At 40.7% G+C, this 23631-nt stretch overlaps 1 protein-coding gene across 6 annotated transcripts in view; it reads right to left on the bottom strand.

The window, feature by feature from the left end:
• Window positions 1-2122: 2122 nt before the first annotated feature.
• LIN7A (lin-7 homolog A, crumbs cell polarity complex component) overlaps window positions 2123-23631 on the bottom strand; it is an 86099-nt gene continuing 64590 nt past the window's right edge. For all 6 annotated transcript variants that reach the window (XM_073327641.1, XM_073327644.1, XM_073327646.1 and 3 more), the window contains 2 exons: window positions 5541-5753; window positions 2123-4338 (listed from right to left, as the gene is read on the bottom strand). In XM_073327641.1, the coding sequence (XP_073183742.1) occupies window positions 5541-5753 (213 nt within the window). In that variant the 3' untranslated portion in view covers window positions 2123-4338. The remainder of the gene's footprint in view (window positions 4339-5540; window positions 5754-23631) is intronic.

Raw genomic sequence — 23631 nt, 5'->3', positions numbered from 1 at the left:
TTTAAATGGCTGAGAAAAGAATTGTGCTGAATAGAATAACTATTTCTGTCTGTGTATCTTTTTTGTAACTTAAGGTTTTGCCTAGAGGGGTTCTCTATGTTTTTGAATCTAATTACCCTGTAAGATATCTACCATCCTGATTTTACAGGAGGGATTTCTTTATTTCTATTTACTTCTATTTTTTATTAAAAGTCTTCTTGTAAAACACTGAATGCTTTTTCATTGTTCTCCGATCCAAGGGTTTGGGTCTGTGGTCACCTATGCAAATTGGTGAGGCTTTTTATCCAACATTTCCCAGAAAAGGGGAGGTGCAAGTGTTGGGAGGATTGTTCATTGTTCTTAAGATCCAAGGGTCTGGGTTTGTAGTCACCTAGGCAAATTGGTGAGGCTTTTTACCAAACCTTGTCCAGGAAGTGGGGTGCAAGGTTTTGGGAAGTATTTTGGGGGGAAGGACGCGTCCAAACAGCTCTTCCCCAGTAACCAGTATTAGTTTGGTGGTGGTAGCGGCCAGTCCAAGGACAACGGGTGGAATATTTTGTACCTTGGGGAAGTTTTGACCTAAGCTGGTAAAGATAAGCTTAGGAGGTTTTTCATGCAGGTCCCCACATCTGTACCCTAGAGTTCAGAGTGGGGGAGGAACCTTGACAACGTTTGTGGGATTTATGCAGGGAGAGTCAAAAATCTAGTGTTCATAGACAGATTTGGATCTTGTCTTTGGATCTTTGGCATAGTGGAAAGATAGCGAAACTCAAAGCCAGACAGCTCCCTCTCGATTATCATGTTGTAGAAGGATTAGGTCTATTTGATAGCCCCCTCCTCTTGTTGGACTAAACTGTGTCCTGCTAGGTCAGTTCACACTCTCTGAGGTTAATTTGACTGAGCTTTCTCAAGGAATCCAGGGAAGCTACTTCTCAGCTGAGGTAGGTTCTTTAATTGAGCCTTCTTAATAAAACATAATCAAACTCTTGCAGATTCTTTCTTCCAACTCTGTGCATGCATAGCAGTCCTTTCCCCCCAAATTAGCCTCTCGCACCAATAATTCCACGAACCAGATTTCCTGGCTCTTACCTCAGAGTCTCAGTAATACAGATCTCCCACCAATCTCCCTTTTTGAACATTTGGCATTCCTGAAGCAGTTCCTCTTAGCAATAACTTCAGTAGTGGGCCATCAGGGAACCACTTCTGGCCTCTCAACTTCCTCCAGGATGTTGCAGTTCCTCTCTCCCCGCTAAACCCCTTCTTGCTGGCCTCTTTATATGAGGGTCAGCTAATTAAATTCCAATTCTTTCTTAGGTGCAGCAGGCCAGGCTAATCGGACAGTCAGGCCAGCTCTGGGCCACTGACCCAAAGAATGGTATCCTTTATACGTATCAAGTTAGAGACAGAAAAGATTTAGTGGATCTTGTACTTCAGGGATTTTCAAACTTTTTTCATTTGTGGATCCTTAAAAAATTTTGCGTGGAGGTGGAGACCCCTTTGGAAATCTTAGACATAGTCTGCAGACCCCCAGAGGTCCACAGATCACAGGTTGAAAACCACTGTTCTAGTTCAATTCACTGTCAATACAAGGAAATGTATCTGAGGGGGCTCAAGTTATTCCTGCCAAAATCAATGAGACCTTAAACTTACTAAAGTGACGGCAGATAAACCAGTTTCATACGGTAACAGCAATAAATAAAAAGGCAAACAATTAGCTATAGCAGTGGGAATGCATGAATGAGAGAGAGAGAGCCGTGTGCACATTTTTAGGCTCTAGTTAAGTACACGAGCATGTGTTTAAGTGCTATGCTGAATCAAAGCTGTAAATTTTATGTGAAAAATGCAGAAAACATCCATAATTGAAGGTTCAGTTTTTAGAGGATGACCGATTATTGGCAGTATGTAGAGGATGCTGTCAGCGGCTCCAGTGATTAACTTGCTACATCTTTACAGATCCACAGTGCAGGTATGATCATTGAAATTGACCCCATAAACATAGGGTTAGAAGGGACTGCAAGGGTCATCTAATCTAACCCCAATGATTTTTTGCCCCTTCTGTTTCCCCTTAGAATATCTGATTTATTGGTACTGTATTATACTCTCCTCTTATTTTTAAATGTTGGTAGAGACTGAGATGTTAATATTAATACGTATAAATAATTTATTGAACAATAACATATGCAAATGAATTAGATATGCTTCTCTATATAAAGACATTAATGACATTCTATTTTTTTTCCAATTAACTATACTAACTGTCCATTCCACTAAAATCTAGCTATTGTGATGAGGGGCAGGCAGGATCAGGGGAGAGTTCAGAAAGAATGTAATACAGTGGTCCCACTAATCACACTGTGTAATATTTGGTCTCTGAAAACTTACAGAGCAGTAGTCATGTGATATATAATACAGTCATATGCAGTAATAGTTCATATACTATCAATACTAATGTTTTTAAAAAATATAGCTTTAAAATAGATATTTCAAAAGGGTACATCACAATCTTATTAAGTTAAAAAATGAAACAAAAAAGCTGAAACAAAATCCTTGCACAACATAATAAAAGAATATTCTATCTTTAACTTCTGGTGGCACACTCAAGCTACACTGTTTAATTCATGTTGTCACCAACACCACTGGATGGAATTATTTCTAGGTATTGTATTGTTCATCTGGTGTTTTAATATAATTTGGTTTTAAAAGCATGATTACTTTCAGCAGTTAATTATAGTAAAGGAACACTGTCAAAGCTGGTGGCTGGTAGGTATTCTTTTTTTTAAACCTATGCTACTATGGTATATCAATTTCCCCCTGCTGTGGCTGTCTGCTCTGTATTTGATTAGATCTTATACTGAAGTGAAGGGAATCAATGATGTGAGTATTTGCAAAGAAAAGATGTAACATGTTTTGGCTTTTTTGTTACAAGGCTGCAACCAGAGCATTGATTCAGAATAGTTCAGAGTTCCTTGTGTCCCCAAACTCCAAGTGAAATCAACTGGAGTTTTCAGTATGCAAGAATTGCAGAACTTCCCTCCATTTGACACTGCTTTGCCTCCTTCTCTATATAGCAGATATTTTTAAATGACAATAAATTGGTCAGGATTTGAGGTTTTTTTCACTTCTAAGGTAGATGATATTTTTAGCCTTCCAGCTTTGGCTGTGACTGTTCATTAGTCTTTGGAAAAGTAAATGTAAACTTAAAAAGGTTCTTATATATTTTGCTTTTACATTCCAATTTGATTTGATAAAGTTCTAAACTTTAAGATCAAACTGAGTTACAAGAAAATATGCCAGGAACAATTTACACTTCTCCTCCTAAATATATTAGCAATGAAATACAAAATAAATTTAAAAATACAGAAAAGCTAAGATAGCTGGGTTCTATTTATCACATGAATACGTGGCAAACAAAGCTTGGTCTTTTGCTAACGTTATCTTACTACATTTGTAATTCATGGTAAGCAAAGATCCTATTTCTGTAACAAGTACATTTTGATAATATATATTTTATGGAATAAATATACAGTATATTAAGTTATAGATTTCAGAATAATAGCTATAGTGGATACAAGCAATACCTATATTTAAAAATACGTTCTAGGATTCTCTAGCCTTACTACTAATAAAATTAAAGTAAATCTAAAACTGCCTCACTCTATTGATGCATAATAAAATATATGGAAACATCAAGAGTAAAAAGCCAATTGCTTTTACAACTGAATACGTATAAATATAGTAACTTGCTATTTTCAGGGAAAAAATTGAAAATTATTATAAACTGGAAGTCAGATTAAAACAACTCTAAAATATATAGTAAAAAGAGGTTATGGAATGTGATGTGGGAGTTTGTTTTATGTTTGTGGCAAAATTTTGAACAGATGCAGTTTGGTTGATGGACTACAAGTTGTTCATTTCTGGAAATAACTGCAGAGAAAGACTTCACCCTCACTAGCAGCCGATCTTGGCCTCCTTAGATAAAATCCTCACTGACCTCAGTGAACCAATAGGCCAGAGTTTTGTTAGAATAAGGAGTGCAAGATTGGACCTTACAAAGATTTATTCAGAATCCCCAAACTTCTCTACATTTCATAGTGTTTACTTACCATACTGCTCATTAGGAATAAAGTCATAGAAATCTTGTATCTGAAACTGCACTGTACTGAAAAGCCTGATAAAGAAGGTACCAGGTGTGTTGTGGTTCTTACTAATTTATTCTTACTCCACTTGTTCATAACTTCTTGATAAATTCAGTTATTGTGTTCTCTCTGTTTTCTTATAGCTGTAGGTTGGAATACTGAAGCACAGCTCCAATTGCTTGGTTACTGAATTCTTGATCTAGATTTTATTCTTGAGAATAACCTAGAATTAAACAAACAAAAACATTTCTCAGAGCTAACAAAAAGAATTGGGGGATTAGATCACTCATATTTTCCTTCCTTTCTCCCCAACTAAGAATAACATCAACGAGCACTATAATACTTTTAAAGATTGAGTTGGGGTGAGATTGTCTAAACTTTATTTAAAACCTTTGAAATTTTGCATTTTAATGTTTAATGGTTCCTGAAACAGTCCAGTTTAAGGTAGAAAAACACAATTTATTACACAAAACATAACCATTTATATCTGTAACATTAAGAGCGGAAAATAGGAATTTTGACTAAGACTCACAGAATAAGGATCCATCAAGCAAAATTCTGATCTCTCATGCAAAACCTCAGCAAAAGACTCTTGTTTAGGGGACCAAAGCAAGATACTAGCCTACAACTTGGAAGAGCTGGGTTCAAGTCCCTGCTTCACCAGATTTCAGAGTAGCAGCTGTGTTAGTCTGTATTCGCAAAAACTTCATGGATGACATTGGATAAATCACTTAGCTTCTCAGTTCTCCATCTGGAAAGTGGGAGTGATAGAAGGAAGTGCTATCTCACAGGGGTGTTGTGAGGATACATTAAAGATTGTAAGGCACTCAGCTACTACAGTAATTTTGGCCATATAGGTACAAAAGCGGTGAATGGAATATTCCCTACCACAGTGGAGGTAGGATGTGCAGCTAAGCACCTTTCCACCACATTATGCAATGGAACCACAGTGGCTCTTGTGCATTTTGGCTTTTTGTAGCTGTGAAAAGGCTGGGAAAACTTCCCCTCATATGTGTAGATGCTATTCAGCGTAGTAGTAAGGGATTGGTATATTAAGCTAAAACTGGTAGCAAAAAATTCTTACTTTTTACAAGAACTCTATTTTTTGGCTGATGAGAGTAAAATACAGTATGAGAGGGTGCCCAGAAAGAATACTAACTTACTGCTCAGACTCTTCCTTGTATTCCCTGCCAGACTTGTATGCCAGGCATTGATTTCTAGATTCAGACTTGGAAAAATAGCTCCACATCAAAATGTGGCAAATCCCCTACTTGCAAAGTGCATTTTTCTTGGGGTAGGGCACACTGAAGTCTACCAAGCGGTAAGCACTCTCCGCTCCCGTTGCGGTCAATGCCCAGCAGCTGGTAAGAGATGCTCAACCCTTCACAGGTTTGAGCCAAAAGCATGAGCAATGAATAGTCTCACCTACGACATATGATTTTGCTGTGTATTCTGCTGCTGTTGCTGCTGCTGAATTAGTAGTTGCTGCTGTTGCCGGCGTCGTGCTGTCCTCAGTTTTTCAAAACGAGCCTCCATCTCTTCCAGCACTTTGGGAGTGTAGCGCACGACCAACTTGACACTATCTTTAGCAGCCTTCAGGAGCTCCACGGCTTTTTCATGGTGCTCTCCTTCCACACTCTGCAAGCAAGGAGAACAGAGAGCATTCTAAAGATGCTGGTTTTATCCAGAGTCCTGCCCTCTTCTAGTACTTGCTGTCACAGAAAGGATGTCAGTGGTTTAAGCTGTTTCCGTATTTTAGACTTTTCAAATGGTCATGGGGGGGGAGGGGTACATGTAAATAGATGTATGCAAGGTTGATAGATTATCTCTCTTTGCATTTTAAATATGACGCCTGAATCATTTTTAGGTTGCATCTGAAATATGAAAATGAGCATAATTTCTGATTCATACAAAAACTGGGGGTGGGGAGAGTTTTGCAAATATACAAGCCAAAATAATGCAAAAACAACTGAATTTAAGAAAAGCATGTCAAACCTTTCCTGTGGCTACCAGATAAGAAAGTGGAATGCAGTGAGTGTGAAAGCTTAAGAGAACCGAGAAGGTTGGGCCTTTGGGAATGGCTCAACAGCCTTTCATTTGTCAGGCACTGAGACTGCATGGAGCTCAATGCAATATATAAGCCCCTACTTAACTTCAAATATGTGAGCAAGCCCACTAACTTCAGAGATTACTTGTGTTGAGAAGTTAATGGGACTGCTCACATGCATAACTGCATCCTTTGCTGAATAGGAGTTAGTATCACAAGTGCAGACCCCTTCCTGTAGTGACTGTTTGGTAGTCTACGCGAAATGAGCTGGTGCTCTCCATCCAGTTAGTACAGACAGGCATATGTACTGCAATGGGCACTTACTGCATCTTCAAGAGTAAACCAGGAGGCCAAGGGGTGAGTGATGAACCAGGACCTTACTTTTCATAATCCTAACACATGAGCATGTACATAATCCTCCTCATGCAAGTAGTCACTTTGAACTCTGTAAGTCTTGCTCACGTGAGTACAGAGTGATGCACATATTTAAATGTTTGCAAGATCATAAACTAGCCTACCCAAAAGGTCACATCCTCCCCCATCACAGGGTTTCAGAGCGCAGGTTCCAGTCCCACCCCGAATGTCTGCACTGCAATTTTATAGCTCTGAAGCTCTAGACCCACAAGCCGAAATCAGCTGCCCTGGGCTCTGACACTGGGTACTTCAAGTTTTTTTTTTTTTATCAGTGTAGATATACCCTTGTTGCTAAGCCATATTTATGCAGGACTTAACTCTGTCTGAAAACAGAATTTGAATTTAGTTTTAAAAATACTGCAGTTCTATCTAAACTCTGCAGTACCAGACTGGCTTTGAGTGTGGTGGTTTGTGGGTGTTGATATTGGAAAAAAATAAAAAGGCGTGTCGCCACAGTGGGGAGGAGGTGGCACAAGTGTAGGTGAGACAAGTTCATGGTTTGTGAAATCCAAACATTTAAAATATGGCATGCAAGTGAAAGAGAGCTTTCTGACTTTTTATGATGTATGAAGGTGGCTTTTTTGTTACTATTCAGTTGGGAATTTTACCCTGGTTTCCTGGAAGACCATAAGGGTAAGTGGAGAACTCTGATATCTATGAATTGAAACATAACTGAGAGAAGTGTGGGGCTTTTTGTTTGTTTTTTGTTATTCAGACTATTTAAAACTATTGTTTTTGTTAACACCCACTTAACTCAAATAGACAACAAACAATTCAGAGGAAAGCTCTTTTGCTAAAGATTGAAGACCTCCTTCAATTAAGAGCCAAGAAACCACATCTCTGGATTCTTCAGAAAAAACAGGAGATGAGACATTACTGAAATTTCTAAGCTTAAAAAAAATAGCAATTTTGTTGACATTTTTTCTATATAGAATTACCCACAAAAGGAGACTAACCAAATTTTCATCCCCTGACCAACCTACCACTGAAGTCAACTTTAAAAAGCAGCTTCCAGTATCTCATTTCCCACTAGCTTCCTTGGAACGTAGGTTTGAGCAGAGTAAATCCTCTTTGCTGACTGCTTCTCAACATGTAACTATCTATTCCTTTTCAATTTCCTATAATTCCTTATCTCTCTTTTCCCCAAACGCCCCTTTCCTTCTCTTTCTTTCAGTTCTGAATTCTAGATTTCCAATCCTCACAAGAAGTGATATTCAGTCCTTGGAACAAGTGAGTGATAATGCCTATTTGTGAGAGAAAGCAAGGTCTTCTGTCAATGAGGTTTGATATAGTCCCTCAAAAGTGGTACTTTATCTAACTTTATTTGTGGTAGAGTACAGAGGAAAAGAAAGGAATGAGGGAGAAAACACACTAACAACTGACAGATCTCAGGGCCCTGATTAAGGGCAAAATTCTCTTGTCCGATCAGTACATACCCTTTCTCACACTTAATGCAAGTCATTTTTTGAATCTGCTGTGAAATGAAACATACTCCCAAATGTGCTTAATTTCTGATTTGTATGCTTACATTGTTTTTAAATAGTAGGTCTTCAAAAGCAGAGCTGATTTCTCTGAAAGAGGTTTTTCATTTTTTCCCCACTAAATTGCTTGACTGAAGTGCATTTCAGGAGTACAAATTGTTCCACACATTAGGTGGAATGGTGGAATTCTATAATGACAGATGATTGTCATATACATTCCAACAAACAAAAGTGTCTCAGTGCAAAAACCCTACAACCAAGATCTTCATGTGGATTGTAGACCATTTTTAAATGAATGTTTTTTTCATAAAAGAAAAGAAATCAAAGCTTTGCCACACAGGATCTTGAAGCAATTGTGTATCATGGTATTTAAAAGGAAACTATGCCCATATGCCACAAATTTCCAAAGAGAAGAAGCAGCACTAATAAAAGTCCAATATTGCAAGAATATGTTGGCATCATTTTAGGAATGTCAGAAATTAGAGAAAATTTTGCTTATTTTTGTCACTTCTAATAGATTGTGAATACTGTGTGAACAGGGCAGAACAAATATGAATTACTTCTGCTGTGGCACACTATGAGAGAGAACTTTCAAGGCAGAAGATGCCAAAAGCAGGAACATGACTTGACTTCAATGAAATGTGTAACACAATCAATACTGTTTGTCCTCTAACCTCTTGCTGGCAGCAAACACAAGAGATACATCAACAACATATTTGGAAAATACTGTCGCAAGCAAGGAATAAACTTTTAGATTAACTGATGGGACATAAGTATTTCAGAAATGTGAACATGCTTCAGAAAGCATTATATTTATATTCAAAGTTGGGGGAATGATAATTATCATTTCAGGTGCTAAAATGATGAGGTAGGCCCAGGGGTAAAAGTAATTTAAATGACTTATCGGTACGCAGGGCCCTGATATGGGCCCTGCGGCAACTACCCCTTTTGCCCTCCCCCCTCGCACCCGTCAGCAGCCCTGCCGGTACAGTCAGCACTTTCTTGATGGTATGCTATGCTATACCGTACCGTACCAGCTTACTTTCACCTCTGCAGGCCATTCTGTATTTGGCAGCCAGAGTGAGAAGAAACCTTCAACTAACTAACTAACTCCCTTCCATGTAGCTTCAGATGCATGACCATATGGTTTCTGAAGTACAGATTTTCTAAATCTCTTCTATAACCCTCCCACTGCAAGATCTTAAAATAGTATTAAAGTTATGTGACAGAGTACACTTTTTCTTTTAGTTGTTGTGATTATGATGATACAAATCTGCTGAACTTCCAGAGCTAAATGAAAGTAATTTGCAGAAAATAGAATTCCACTATAAATACTTGAAAAATTTTTAGGTGAGAATATGTCTAATGCACAAAATGATCAGAGCTCAAATGGAAAACAATACATGAATAGGGTATTTTAAAATTTATTTGAAAGATAATTTGCATGTACAAACTAAAAATTTGCTTAGGAGTTTTGTGGTTTGATTTTTTTTCAAAATCAATCTATTTTAATAAACCCATAGGATGTACTGAATTCCATCAGAGGAGAATGTACTCAGTGCTTACTGTGCTAGCTATATAATAAATCATTAATATGTGACATAGTCACATTGATCACTTTAAAGTGACTTCTGTTCTTGAAACTAACCACATGCAGCTCTGCATCCTTCTGCATATCACTTTCTTCCTAACTGTTAGGGGGCTTATTCCTTCACCCACTTACTTCCCTGGTCCTTCTTGCATGAACAGAGAGCAACAATAACCGAAGTCCAAAGGTGCAAACAATTCAATGTTTATTGGGGTGAACTTCCAGCAAGCATGATTCCAGTTTCCTTCCTTAGTATCCTCCTTCCCAGCTCTGACACCACAGAGCCTTACACCTGTGTCCCTGTTCCCATTCCTACCCTTAGCCAAACATGATTCCAACTTCCTTACTCCCATTCCCTGTTCCCATTTTCCCCTTTAGCAAAACATGATTCCAATTTTCTTACCCCCATTCCCTGTTCCCATCTCCCTTACCCACATGCCCATGCCCACCCCCACCCACTCACTTCCTCATTGACTACAGATTATATAGTAAAACTTGAGTTCTGCTTAGCTATACCTTAACCAATCATTTTCCTGAAATTTAACTAACCAATCCTAACATATTGTAACATGATTATGTAACCAATTATATCCCACCACCTTAATTAGTTTACACCCAGCAAAATTAATTATACAGCAGACAGGAACAATCACAGAACCAGACAGAGATTATACAGACAAACAATAGCAAAGTGGAAACTATAATGACAAGACAATACAGATGTGAGGGTTTCACATCCCAGCTATTGATAAGTGAGTTCTTGCCAGACAGGATGCTATCAAACGAAGTTTCCTTTTACATTTTCTAGGTACTTCCCTTTCTCTGGAGGTGATAGGAATACAATCCTGTCCTGATAGTGCCTAACAGCCCAATAGCACCTTATTTCAATGTGACTAGTTTGGAATGTGAGGATGTGACCGTTCACTTCCCAGCTTATGGCTGTCTCTGCTGCTTAGCCAAAGGCCTGAGCCTAAGCACAGGGCCACAAACTGTCACAGTAAGAGAAGGCCCTTACACCGGCAGACAGTGATTTCTTTCTTTTATACCTCTAGAACTAGCCAAGCGATGAGAATACACCTAAATTCTTAAAGTACAGGCCTTTGCAGACAGGCCTGAATATCTATATCCTAACACTAACGAATTCTGGTCAATATGAATCGGCATCAGCGTTGGGCACCCATAGCAATTAACACTGTCTATATTTACTGAGCAGCATATATTTACTTCACTGCTGTTATTTATAATAGGCAGCAAAGCACATGGCAAGTAGCATATTTGAATTTGCATGCAATTATTTAAGTATAAAACATTTTATTTTGTTTTTTTAAAGGGGATGGATGGCTACAGACAGTGCTGTACGCAATTGTGGTTGTGCCTGTGTAAAGGACTCAACAAGATTGTGTACATCCACTTCTCAAACCACTTAAACTTGATCGCAATTCATAGCTGCTCATTTTTGGGACTTCACCCCGGTCCCCTCCCCATTTGTATAAAGTCCTCCAGCTTAACACCATCTTCTTCTAGTTAGTAATGAAGGGCTTGACCCTGCTCCCATTCAAGTCAATGGAAAAACTCCCATTGACTTGAATGGTGCAGGATAAAGACTTAAGCTTTCAAACAAAACAAGGAGGGTGAAACTACAAAAGGCAAAGTAAACGATTATGCTACTAAATATGGAACTTGATCCCATCACAGACCTGAGTTCAGGTATTATCAACCAAAGCTAATTTAAAGGTGAGTTCGGCTGCATCCAACACCATTACTGCACTTAGTTTTAATGCATCTGTTCCCGCTGTCACTCTTAAATTCATAAGAGTTTGGCCAGAAGAGACCATTAGATCATCTAGTCTGATCTCCTGTATACACAGGCAATTAAATATTACTCAGTGACCCCTGTATCAAGCCTAATAACCTCTGTTTAACTAAAGCATAACGTGTTTGTATGCTGAGTGTTATCTGGGGGACTGCTCACTAACACCCCCTCTAATAAAGAAGACCAGATGCCAGTGCTGCTTGCTGAATAAAAGGTTGTGATACTATTTAACACCCAACTTGGCTTCCTCCCTCTTTGTTTAACAACCTAAGAACAGCAAAGAGAAAGATATTCAGAATACACATATAATTTTTTTTAATCTTGTAGCATTGGCAGGTGCTATCAAGCAGAATAAAAATAAAATACCTAATGTAGAGATAACAATAGGTAAAGGAATTGCAGATATTATACAAGAAAGCACTGTCATTACTATACCCAGGTGCGTATAATTATAGTCAAAAATCCCCTACTCAATTGCAGACAAGGAAAAGGAATCTGATTACTGGGCAACAGGCAAAGTGAGAATAGTATTGCTATTTGAGGTCTGTAAGTACAGATGTTGGATGAGAATTAGTTCTTGTATATTTATGCTGTATCCCCTGCAATATCTGACTAACAGTAGCTATGCAATAAAAGCATAACCAATGCCAAATATGGACAGCTACCTCTGTGTCCTGGCTGAGCCATCTGCGGGGCTTACTGCATACAAGGTACTTTACTCCCCTGCACACTGATCGGGTATTTCTTTTAAACTTCTGGTGAGACAATTTAAGCGACACCAACCGCTCATGCTAGGATAAGTAATACAGGTTCTGAATGCTCAGCCCTAGCTTTATGTTGATAATTATAAAGTTGGATAACCACCAACATATGAACATAAGCAAGCTGCTGATATTTCATTTTCATCTCATGTACCACTGCTGATCCATCTGTTATACTGCACCTGCTGTATATTATTTGCTTTTTCTCAGATGCAGGTGACCTGTTCACAGTGAACAATAGGTTAGCAAAACTTAGCTCTTTTTTCTTCTATTCTCAAGTTGTCTGTGAAAAGATCACTACTTCCATATTTTTTTTTGTTTTGAAACTATTCTAGAAATGTTTTGTGTGAGTATAATTCGCCTCTGGATGGCTTATGAATTGTTAGCAACAGGTATTGTTTCAAGTTTTCAACATTTATAATTCAAAATAGAGGGGTTTTTTCATTAGACATGGATCACAGATATGTTTGTCTCACCTCTCCTGATGAGCATAACTCTTAGATTCATGTTTCTCGTGTGCATACTCGAAATGGTGAATTTGACATCTGTTTTCTGCAATATTAGCTTAATATTTGTTCCAGTGCACATTCCTGAAAGTAAACTTCTGTAGGCTGCTCACAAAGAGGTGAGAATATAGTCAAAGCAAATGAATTTTAAAATTTGACAGTTCACCTATTTTTACTGCATTTGTCCAGCTGTAACTGAAATAAAAAAATCTTTCCAGTTAAGTCTGTTGGTCAATTAAAACACTTAATTTCCTTTTAACCTGTATTTTTCCCTTTATCGGTTGGCAGTGATGCTAAATACCAATGAGATTATTTGATTTACCTCCAACCTGTGAAGTTCAAGTAACTTATTTGGTTAAGTATTCAACCGGAACTTGTGAAGTTGATTGATCTCTATAGTAACTCTTCTTTTTTTTAAGGAATCATACTTTTTCCTCCTTAGTGCATAGGGATGGTCAGCAAATTTTTCACAATTTCCCAAAATTTCCTATTCTGCATGGGGACAAAACTGAGGCCTTTAGACACTTTCACACACAAAAACATGGGGGCGGGGCAGAGAGAGAGAGAGAAACACACACACACACACACACACACCCCCCAGCATAGCCTGGTGGTTAGGACACTCACCTGGGATGTCGGAGATCAGGGTTCAAGTTTCTGTTCCAAATTAGACAGAGCCAAGACTTGAATCTGGATTTCCCACATACCACCTGGTGTCATACCCCTAAGGCTATTGGCTATTCTCTTGTTTGCTGTTTTTTTTAAACTAGAAATTCCCATCCTTGACTTGAGAAACCTTCCTGACAAAAGTCTTACCATGAACAGAAAATTAAGCTGAACATTCTTCTATTTCAAGCCTATTGTCATAAATATAAAGGGAAGGGTAAACCCCTTTGAAATCCCTCCTGGCCAGGGGAAAGCTCCTCTCACCTGTAAAGGGTTAAGAAGCTAAAGGTAACCTCGCTGGCACCTGACCAAAATGACCAATGAGGAGACAAGATACTTTCAAAAGCTGGGAGGAGGGAGAGAAACAAAGGGTTTGTGTGTCTGTCTGTAGTCGTCTTGGCCAGGGACAGAACAGGAATGGAGCCTTAGAACTTTTAGTAAGTAATCTAGCTAGGTATGTGTTAGATTATGATTTCTTTAAATGGCTGAGAAAAGAATTGTGCTGAATAGAATAACTATTTCTGTCTGTGTATCTTTTTTGTAACTTAAGGTTTTGCCTAGAGGGGTTCTCTATGTTTTTGAATCTAATTACCCTGTAAGATATCTACCATCCTGATTTTACAGGGGGGATTTCTTTATTTCTATTTACTTCTATTTTTTATTAAAAGTCTTCTTGTAAAACACTGAATGCTTTTTCATTGTTCTCAGATCCAAGGGTTTGGGTCTGTGGTCACCTATGCAAATTGGTGAGGCTTTTTATCCAACATTTCCCAGGAAAGGGGGAGTGCAAGTGTTGGGAGGATTGTTCATTGTTCTTAAGATCCAAGGGTCTGGGTCTGTAGTCACCTAGGCGAATTGGTGAGGCTTTTTACCAAACCTTGTCCAGGAAGTAGGGTGCAAGGTTTTGGGAAGTATTTTGGGGGGAAGGACGCGTCCAAACAGCTCTTCCCCAGTAACCAGTATTAGTTTGGTGGTGGTAGCGGCCATTCCAAGGATAACGGGGGTAATATTTTGTACTTTGGGGAAGTTTTGACCTAAGCTGGTAAAGATAAGCTTAGGAGGTTTTTCATGCAGGTCCCCACATCTGTACCCTAGAGTTCAGAGTGGGGGAGGAACCTTGACATGGTGGCACAGTGGTGGGATTAACCTGAAATCATTTTGAGATCCAGTTGAGATTTTTTGAACTAGAAATACAGATTTTAAAAAGGAATTTTTAGGAAGTCCAGAAGGCAGCTTTGAAACTGAAAGCAGCTTGGTTTCTCTCTGCTTTGTGGCCAAGCAGAGACAAAAGGGGATTATCTTGTGAATTGCAGGTTTCATTTGCCTGGAGGCAGGGTACTTAACTCCTGCAGGGAAATTCACAGTCTTCCAACCCAGAGGTTTGTTTTTTTTTTTCTTTTCTTCCTAAAAGTAAATAGGGGGTGTGTGCTCTACCCATTTGCCTGGAGACAAAAGTGGCAGGGTTTTTTTTAGGATTTTGATTTTTTTTTTTGTTTTACAAGGAGCACAGGTTTGAAAAGAAATTTTTTTTTTCTTCGTTGGGCTGGGTAAGCAGGTTTCCAAGTAGTTGGAGGTTTTTTGCTTTAATTTGGGCCCAGAGCAGAGACAAGGGAATTGTCTTTTTCTGTAGGCTGACAATCACTATCAGAGAATAGGTATTCTATTCCAGCACAGCAAAATTTTACAGCCAAGTTTTGTTTGTTTATTTCTAAACCTCAGGTGTAAAGTTAGTTAAAAACAGAGAGGTTAGAATGACCAAATCCTCAGCTCGACTACAGCTGGAATTAGCCAAATTTCAGGCTGAGGAAAAACAAAGGGAACATGAAAGACAGATAGAACTCATGCGGCTGAAGGAGGAGGTACAGGAGGCTGCCCACAAGAGGGAAATGGAGGCAAGGAAGCATGTGGAGGAGGAGAAGGAAAAAGAGAGGAAGCATGTGGAGGAGGTGGAGAGGATAAAGGCCCAGCAGAATATACCAACAAACCCTAGCAATCCTTCTCCAGGTACCACTTCCCATCCCAGAAAGTTCCCCACCTACAAGGCAGGTGATGATACTGAGGCCTTCTTAGAAAACTTCGAAAGGGCCTGCCTTGGGTACAGCATCTCTACTGACCAATACATGGTAGAGCTGAGGCCGCAGCTCAGTGGACCCTTAGCTGAGGTGGCAGCTGAAATGCCTAAAGAACACATGAACGAGTATGAACTGTTTAAATCCAAGGCGAGAGTCAGAATGGGGATAACACCCGAGCAGTCTCGTCGGAGGTTCCGAGCCCTAAGGTGGAAACCAGACATGTCATTTACCCGACATGCCTACCACATTGTGAAACATTGGGATGCCTGGATATCAGGAGCAAGTGTTGAATCTCCAGTAAATTTGCCCTTCCTAATGCAAATGGAACAATTCTTAGAGGGTGTTCCTGAGGAAATAGAAAGATACATCCTAGATGGGAAACCCAAAACTGTAATCGAGGCAGGAGAGATTGGAGCCAGATGGGTGGAGGTGGCAGAGAAGAAGAAAACTGGTCGCAGTTGGAGCGGAGACCAGAAGGGACCACCCCAGACCACACCCTATTACCGGGGGCCGCCCAAAGCCCCACCTACCTCCCAAAGAACCCTCCAGACCCCTTATCGTCCCACCACCCCGTTCTCCAGCAACCCTCCTCGTCCCAGTGACCCGTCAGCTGGACGATGTTTTAAGTGTAACGAGCTGGGGCATGTAAAGGCCAACTGCCCCAAGAACCCCAACAGATTACAGTTCATTGCACCGGAATCACACCAGAGGTCCACAGGCCCAGATACCTCCCAGATACCCTTGGAGCGGAGGGAAACTGTGAGTGTGGGCGGGAAGAAGGTCACCGCGTGGAGGGACACCGGAGCACAAGTGTCAGCTATCCATGCTTCCTTAGTGGACCCCAATTTAATCAACCCAGAGATCCAAGTGACGATTCAACCCTTCAAGTCCAACTCTTTCAATTTGCCTACAGCCAAGTTGCCTGTCCAGTACAAGGGCTGGTCAGGAATGTGGACTTTTGCAGTCTATGATGATTATCCCATCCCCATGCTGTTGGGGGAAGACTTGGCCAATCATGTGAAGCAGGCCAAGAGGGTGGGAATGGTCACCCGCAACCAGGCTAAACAAGCCGTGAGGCCTAGCTCTGTTCCGGAAACTTCTATCAGGACCCAGTCAGAGGTGATGGACCTGGACCCCAGGCCAATGTCTGCAACAGCAGTAGTGGATCCAGTCCCAGAGACCCAGACGGAACCAGTCCCAGAACCGGAACCAGCCGAACAACCAACACCAGACCCCGTGTCAGCACTGAATCCAGTACTTGCAACCTCAACACCAGAGGGCCCCACCGAACCTGAACTGGCAGCAGCCGATAACCCTACACAAGAGGCTCAGCCGGAGCCTGAATCCCAACATAGTGCACCAGCGGAGAGCGGTTCACAGTCAACAGAAACAGCTCCATCCCCTATATCGCTTCCAGAGGGACCAAGCCTAGGTCCACAATCCCATGAGGAACTGATGTCTTCAGCATCAAGGGAACAGTTCCAGACCGAACAGGAAGCAGATGAAAGCCTCCAGAGAGCTTGGACGGCGGCACGGAGCAACCCACCGCCTCTCAGCTCTTCTAATCGATCCAGGTTTGTTGTAGAAAGAGGACTTTTATACAAGGAAACTCTTTCTGGGGGACACCAGGAAGACTGGCATCCTCAGAGACAGTTGGTAGTTCCAACTAAATACCGGGCCAAGCTCTTGAGCTTAGCCCATGATCACCCTAGTGGCCATGCTGGGGTGAACAGGACCAAAGACCGTTTGGGGGGGTCATTCCACTGGGAGGGAATGGGCAAGGATGTTTCTACCTATGTCCAGTCTTGTGAGGTGTGCCAAAGAGTGGGAAAACCCCAAGACCAGGTCAAAGCTCCTCTCCAGCCACTCCCCATCATTGAAGTTCCATTTCAGCGAGTAGCTGTGGATATTCTGGGTCCTTTTCCGAAAAAGACACCCAGAGGAAAGCAGTACATACTGACTTTCATGGATTTTGCCACCCGATGGCCGGAAGCAGTAGCTCTAAGCAACACCAGGGCTAAAAGTGTGTGCCAGGCACTAGCAGACATTTTTGCCAGGGTAGGTTGGCCCTCCGACATCCTCACAGATGCAGGGACTAATTTCCTGGCAGGAACTATGAAAAACCTTTGGGAAGCTCATGGGGTAAATCACTTGGTTGCCACTCCTTACCATCATCAAACAAATGGCATGGTGGAGAAGTTTAATGGAACTTTGGGGGCCATGATACGTAAATTCGTAAATTAGCACTCCAATGATTGGGACCTAGTATTGCAGCAGTTGCTCTTTGCCTACAGAGCTGTACCACATCCCAGTTTAGGGTTTTCCCCATTTGAACTTGTATATGGCCGTGAGGTTAAGGGGCCATTGCAGTTGGTGAAGCAGCAATGGGAGGGATTTACACCTTCTCCAGGAACTAACATTCTGGACTTTGTAACCAACCTACAAAACACCCTCCGAACCTCTTTAGCCCTTGCTAGAGAAAACTTACAGGATGCTCAAAAAGAGCAAAAAGCCTGGTATGATAAACATGCCAGAGAGCGTTCCTTCAAAGTAGGAGACCAGGTCATGGTCTTAAAGGCGCTCCAGGCCCATAAAATGGAAGCATCGTGGGAAGGGCCATTCGTGGTCCAGGAGCGCCTGGGAGCTGTTAATTATCTCATAGCATTCCCCACCTCCAACCGAAAGCCTAAGGTGTACCATATTAATTCTCTAAAGCCCTTTTATTCCAGAGAATTAAAGGTTTGTCAGTTTACAGCCCAGGGAGGAGACGACGCTGAGTGGCCTGAAGGTGTTTACTACGAAGGGAAATGTGCTGGTGGTGTGGAAGAGGTGAACCTCTCCATGACCCTTGGGCGTATGCAGCGACAGCAGATCCAGGAGCTGTGCACTAGCTACGCGCCAACGTTCTCAGCCACCCCAGGACTGACTGAACGGGCATACCACTCCATTGACACAGGTAATGCTCACCCAATTAGGGTCCACCCTTACCGGGTGTCTCCTCAAACTAAAACTGCTATAGAACGGGAGATCCAGGATATGTTACAGATGGGTGTAATCCGCCCCTCTGAAAGTGCATGGGCATCTCCAGTGGTTCTAGTTCCCAAACCAGATGGGGAAATACGTTTTTGCGTGGACTACCGTAAGCTAAATGCTGTAACTCGCCCAGACAACTATCCCATGCCACGCACAGATGAACTATTAGAGAAACTGGGAAGGGCCCAGTTCATCTCTACCTTGGACTTAACCAAGGGGTACTGGCAGGTACCGCTAGATGAATCTGCCAAGGAAAGGTCAGCCTTCATCACACATCTCGGGCTGTATGAATTTAATGTACTCCCTTTCGGGCTGCGAAATGCACCCGCCACTTTCCAAAGACTTGTAGATGGTCTCCTAGCGGGATTAGGAGAATATGCAGTCGCCTACCTTGACGATGTGGCCATATTTTCGGATTCCTGGGCAGACCACCTGGAACATCTACAAAAAGTCCTTGAGCGCATAAGGGAGGCAGGACTAACTGTTAAGGCTAAGAAGTGTCAAATAGGCCTAAACAGAGTGACTTACCTTGGACACCAGGTGGGTCAAGGAACTATCAGCCCCCTACAGGCCAAAGTGGATGCTATCCAAAAGTGGCCTGTCCCAAAGTCAAAGAAACAGGTTCAATCCTTCTTAGGCTTGGCCGGTTATTACAGACGATTTGTACCGCACTACAGCCAAATCGCTGCCCCACTGACAGACCTAACCAAAAAGAAACAGCCAAATGCTGTTCAGTGGACCGGAAGGTGTCAGAAGGCCTTTAACAAGCTTAAAGCGACACTCATGTCTGACCCTGTACTAAGGGCCCCAGACTTTGACAAACCGTTCCTAGTAACCACAGATGCATCCGAGCGTGGTGTGGGAGCAGTTTTAATGCAGAAAGGACCTGATCAAGAATTCCACCCTGTAGTGTTTCTCAGCAAAAAACTGTCTGAGAGGGAAAGCAACTGGTCAGTCACTGAAAAAGAATGTTATGCCATTGTCTACGCTCTGGAAAAGCTACGCCCATATGTTTGGGGACGGCGTTTCCACCTGCAAACCGACCATGCTGCACTAAAGTGGCTTCACACCGTCAAAGAAACTAACAGAAAACTTCTTCGGTGGAGTTTAGCTCTCCAAGATTTTGATTTCGACATCCAACACATCTCAGGAGCTTCTAACAAAGTGGCTGATGCACTCTCCCGTGAAAGTTTCCCAGAATCAACTGGTTAAAATCGTCCTTGAGATGTGGAAAATATTGTTAGTCTTTATGTACTTGGTAGTATATTTAGAGATGCATGTGTCTTATTAACTCTGTTTTCCTAGAGCTCCAGGAAGAAATCCCAGCCAGTGTTTCACCCTAGCTGAGATTTGGGGGGCGTGTCATAAATATAAAGGGAAGGGTAAACCCCTTTGAAATCCCTCCTGGCCAGGGGAAAGCTCCTCTCACCTGTAAAGGGTTAAGAAGCTAAAGGTAACCTCGCTGGCACCTGACCAAAATGACCAATGAGGAGACAAGATACTTTCAAAAGCTGGGAGGAGAGAGAGAAACAAAGGGTTTGTGTGTCTGTCTGTAGTCGTCTTGGCCAGGGACAGAACAGGAATGGAGCCTTAGAACTTTTAGTAAGTAATCTAGCTAGGTATGTGTTAGATTATGATTTCTTTAAATGGCTGAGAAAAGAATTGTGCTGAATAGAATAACTATTTCTGTCTGTGTATCTTTTTTGTAACTTAAGGTTTTGCCTAGAGGGGTTCTCTATGTTTTTGAATCTAATTACCCTGTAAGATATCTACCATCCTGATTTTACAGGGGGGATTTCTTTATTTCTATTTACTTCTATTTTTTATTAAAAGTCTTCTTGTAAAACACTGAATGCTTTTTCATTGTTCTCAGATCCAAGGGTTTGGGTCTGTGGTCACCTATGCAAATTGGTGAGGCTTTTTATCCAACATTTCCCAGGAAAGGGGGAGTGCAAGTGTTGGGAGGATTGTTCATTGTTCTTAAGATCCAAGGGTCTGGGTCTGTAGTCACCTAGGCGAATTGGTGAGGCTTTTTACCAAACCTTGTCCAGGAAGTAGGGTGCAAGGTTTTGGGAAGTATTTTGGGGGGAAGGACGCGTCCAAACAGCTCTTCCCCAGTAACCAGTATTAGTTTGGTGGTGGTAGCGGCCATTCCAAGGATAACGGGGGTAATATTTTGTACCTTGGGGAAGTTTTGACCTAAGCTGGTAAAGATAAGCTTAGGAGGTTTTTCATGCAGGTCCCCACATCTGTACCCTAGAGTTCAGAGTGGGGGAGGAACCTTGACACCTATTATGAATCATTTTGGGGTGTGATCCTATGTCCCTTTCATAGGGAGGTGATGGTCAATGGGAGATTAGGGTGGAAGTTTTGGGTGCATAAGGAATACAGGATTACAGTCTTTTGTACAGTGTTTTTAGGCAGACACATGCTATTGGAGTGTGCCATACTATTTTAATATTTTACAAAATCTACTTACTGACATTTCACCTCTGCCTCATGGATTTTAATGGGGCTGTGCAAAGGGCAAGGAAGGAACAGAATACTTAGCTTTATGCCACAATGACCTCACATTTTATGATGAGTTGACTATCACACTGAAAATGTGCCCTATTCTGAGGACAAAGATTATAACACAAAGAAAACACACTGTAATATTTATGAGGCAATTGTAAGAAGAATAAGAAATAGTGTAATCCTAACTCATCATTAAGTCTTCAGACTGTTAGAAAATTCTTTTAAAAGGGATACATTCTGCCCAGGGACTCAATGTTGTCACTCTGAAAAACTGCAGTGCAATACTTTTATTAATCTCCTGGTATACCACACACAGGAGAGGTGCAACAAATATGTGATAACAAGTTATGGGGAGATCTGAGGGCAGAACTTGTCCCAAAGACACTTAGGCCTGATTCTTCTCCTCTCTATTCCAGTTCCCTTGTTTGGAGTGAAACTATTGCAAATCAGTCAGTCTGAAAGTGACTGAAAAGTACAGTAACTATATAAAATGACACCTTTTTACTTTACGCATCCCTGTATGTATTTACCATTTTAATCAAATTCATTTAAATCATGATTTAAATCACTAGTCAGGAAGACTCGATTTAATCATGGATTTCTACATAAAAGTGCATTCCTGTTGGTTGTTATAACCTTAATACATATTCTTCATATGTATTAATAGATGTAGGTTTCATTTTCAGAAGGTACGCACTATATTTTTTTAAAGTGATTTATTTTGAAAACTTTTCAGATTAGTTTTACAGCTATATCAGAAAATGAATGATTGTTTGGGTATTTCATTTACCAAAGGTAACTGAAGCAGATTATTTATGAAGTCATTGGGAGGTGAACTATCTCCAATTCAACAGGTTAATCATTAATATTTGGAGGATTTTCTTGCCATGCTGTATTAGGAGGAGAACATCACCAGACAGACATTTAAATTGTTTTATTTAACTAAAACAACAATGTTATGTATTCTGGATTTCTTTCTTCAACTGCAAACATTTAATATTTTAATAAAACAAGCATATGAATTTTGAATTTAGTTAAACATTACAGTTTTTTAAAATCAGGTTTGTTTTTGTTAAAATTGTTTTTAATTGAAATTGTTAAATATTTTTTTAAAAAACAAAAATTAAATCAACTATGTCAGCCTGGTCAACATGAGAAACTTAAAATACTGGCTACTGCAGCTAACTCAGTCGTCTTCACCTTCATTTTCCTGTTTGTTCATAATGTGGAAAAGAAAAACAAGCTTTCCTGCTTTTTAAAGTCCCAACGATTTCTCAATTTGGAATGAATTAGTCCAAAGAAAGAAAATATTCTTTCTACACCGGCAGAAGAAGCTACTGCTGTTTAAAAGTGAGATTATCACTTCAACAGTCTCCGAATCCAAATACTTAAGTAACTTTCCCCAGTTCACTGGTGTGACTTTCTTTAAACATCATCAACAAACATATATTTCTTGAATGGTTCAGCCTTAGCTCTGAAGTTTATTATAGTTGGAATTATGGAGGGATGATTGCTGGATGTCCATGTCATCGCCAACTCCTCCTCTTCAGCAGTTAAGGTTTGACCCTGGTACTGAATATTGAGAATATTTGCAAGAAAATGAGCTGGAGATAGTGCTTTGTCCCACTGGTTTTTTAAATGCTTATAATTTAACTCTGTCATTGCATATTTCTCTTTTTAAGATCTCACTCCGTTCCTTCCAAATTTCAACAGCGACAGCAATAAAACAGCTATTTCCCTGCATTTTGTTCAAGGCGACAGAAATAGGCTTCAGGGTACTCAGCATGTGTTCAACATTTCTCTTAAGCCCAATGTTGAAAACTTTTGCTGTGACAGTGCCATCTATTTTCTCACGATTTTGTTCACAAACTGTCGTCAGATTAGGCCAGTTCCTGATATAGTGCTCAAAACAGTCCACTACTGAGTTCCATCACGTCTTGTGGGAGAGCTAGCTTGGTTCCTCCCACTTTTTTCAGAGCAGCTGCTGCAAAGTGGTTGTTCTGGAAGTATTTTGCACTTTCAACAACATTGGCCTTTATTTCTGGAACACTTAAGTCTTTGGCTAGAAGGTGCATCAAATGAGCACTGCAACGGTATGTTATTAGCTTGGGACTCTCTTCACTCTCTCTTCTTGGATAAATTTGCAGCATTGTCTGTGACCGAGCTGCATACTAGACATTTAAATTTTTTTCACAGGCACTTCTTGTAAGTATTCTGCTGTGTGTGTCAATTTCCTGATATATCAATTGTTTCTGTAAGGAAGACATTCCCTTAACAGGATCGTTGTGGACATTGCTTCACCTATCAAGACGCAGGTTAACAATTTTACCCTCTAGACCTTTTGCACACTGCTCAATTTCTCTTTCATACACTTTATCCAACAATTTGCCTGCTACATTTGCTCTGTCAGGTGGACTGTATCCTGGTCTTAATGACTGAATCATGTTAATGAAGTGTGGGTTCTAAGTCATACGAAAAGGAGAGTTTGTTGCATAAACAAACTGGGCAATTTTTTCATCAATTACCTCTTTTTGTAGTTTGCTGGTTCTTATCACAAACTTATCTATGGTTGTTTCTGGATGTTTTTTTTTTCTTTTTGCTACAGGTGATGATATACT

Source organism: Lepidochelys kempii, chromosome 1 (genome assembly GCF_965140265.1).
Source record: "Lepidochelys kempii isolate rLepKem1 chromosome 1, rLepKem1.hap2, whole genome shotgun sequence".
Classification (NCBI taxonomy): domain Eukaryota; kingdom Metazoa; phylum Chordata; order Testudines; family Cheloniidae; genus Lepidochelys; species Lepidochelys kempii.
Note: the sequence above shows the minus strand (reverse complement) of the source record. Positions and strands in the feature narration are given on the sequence as shown.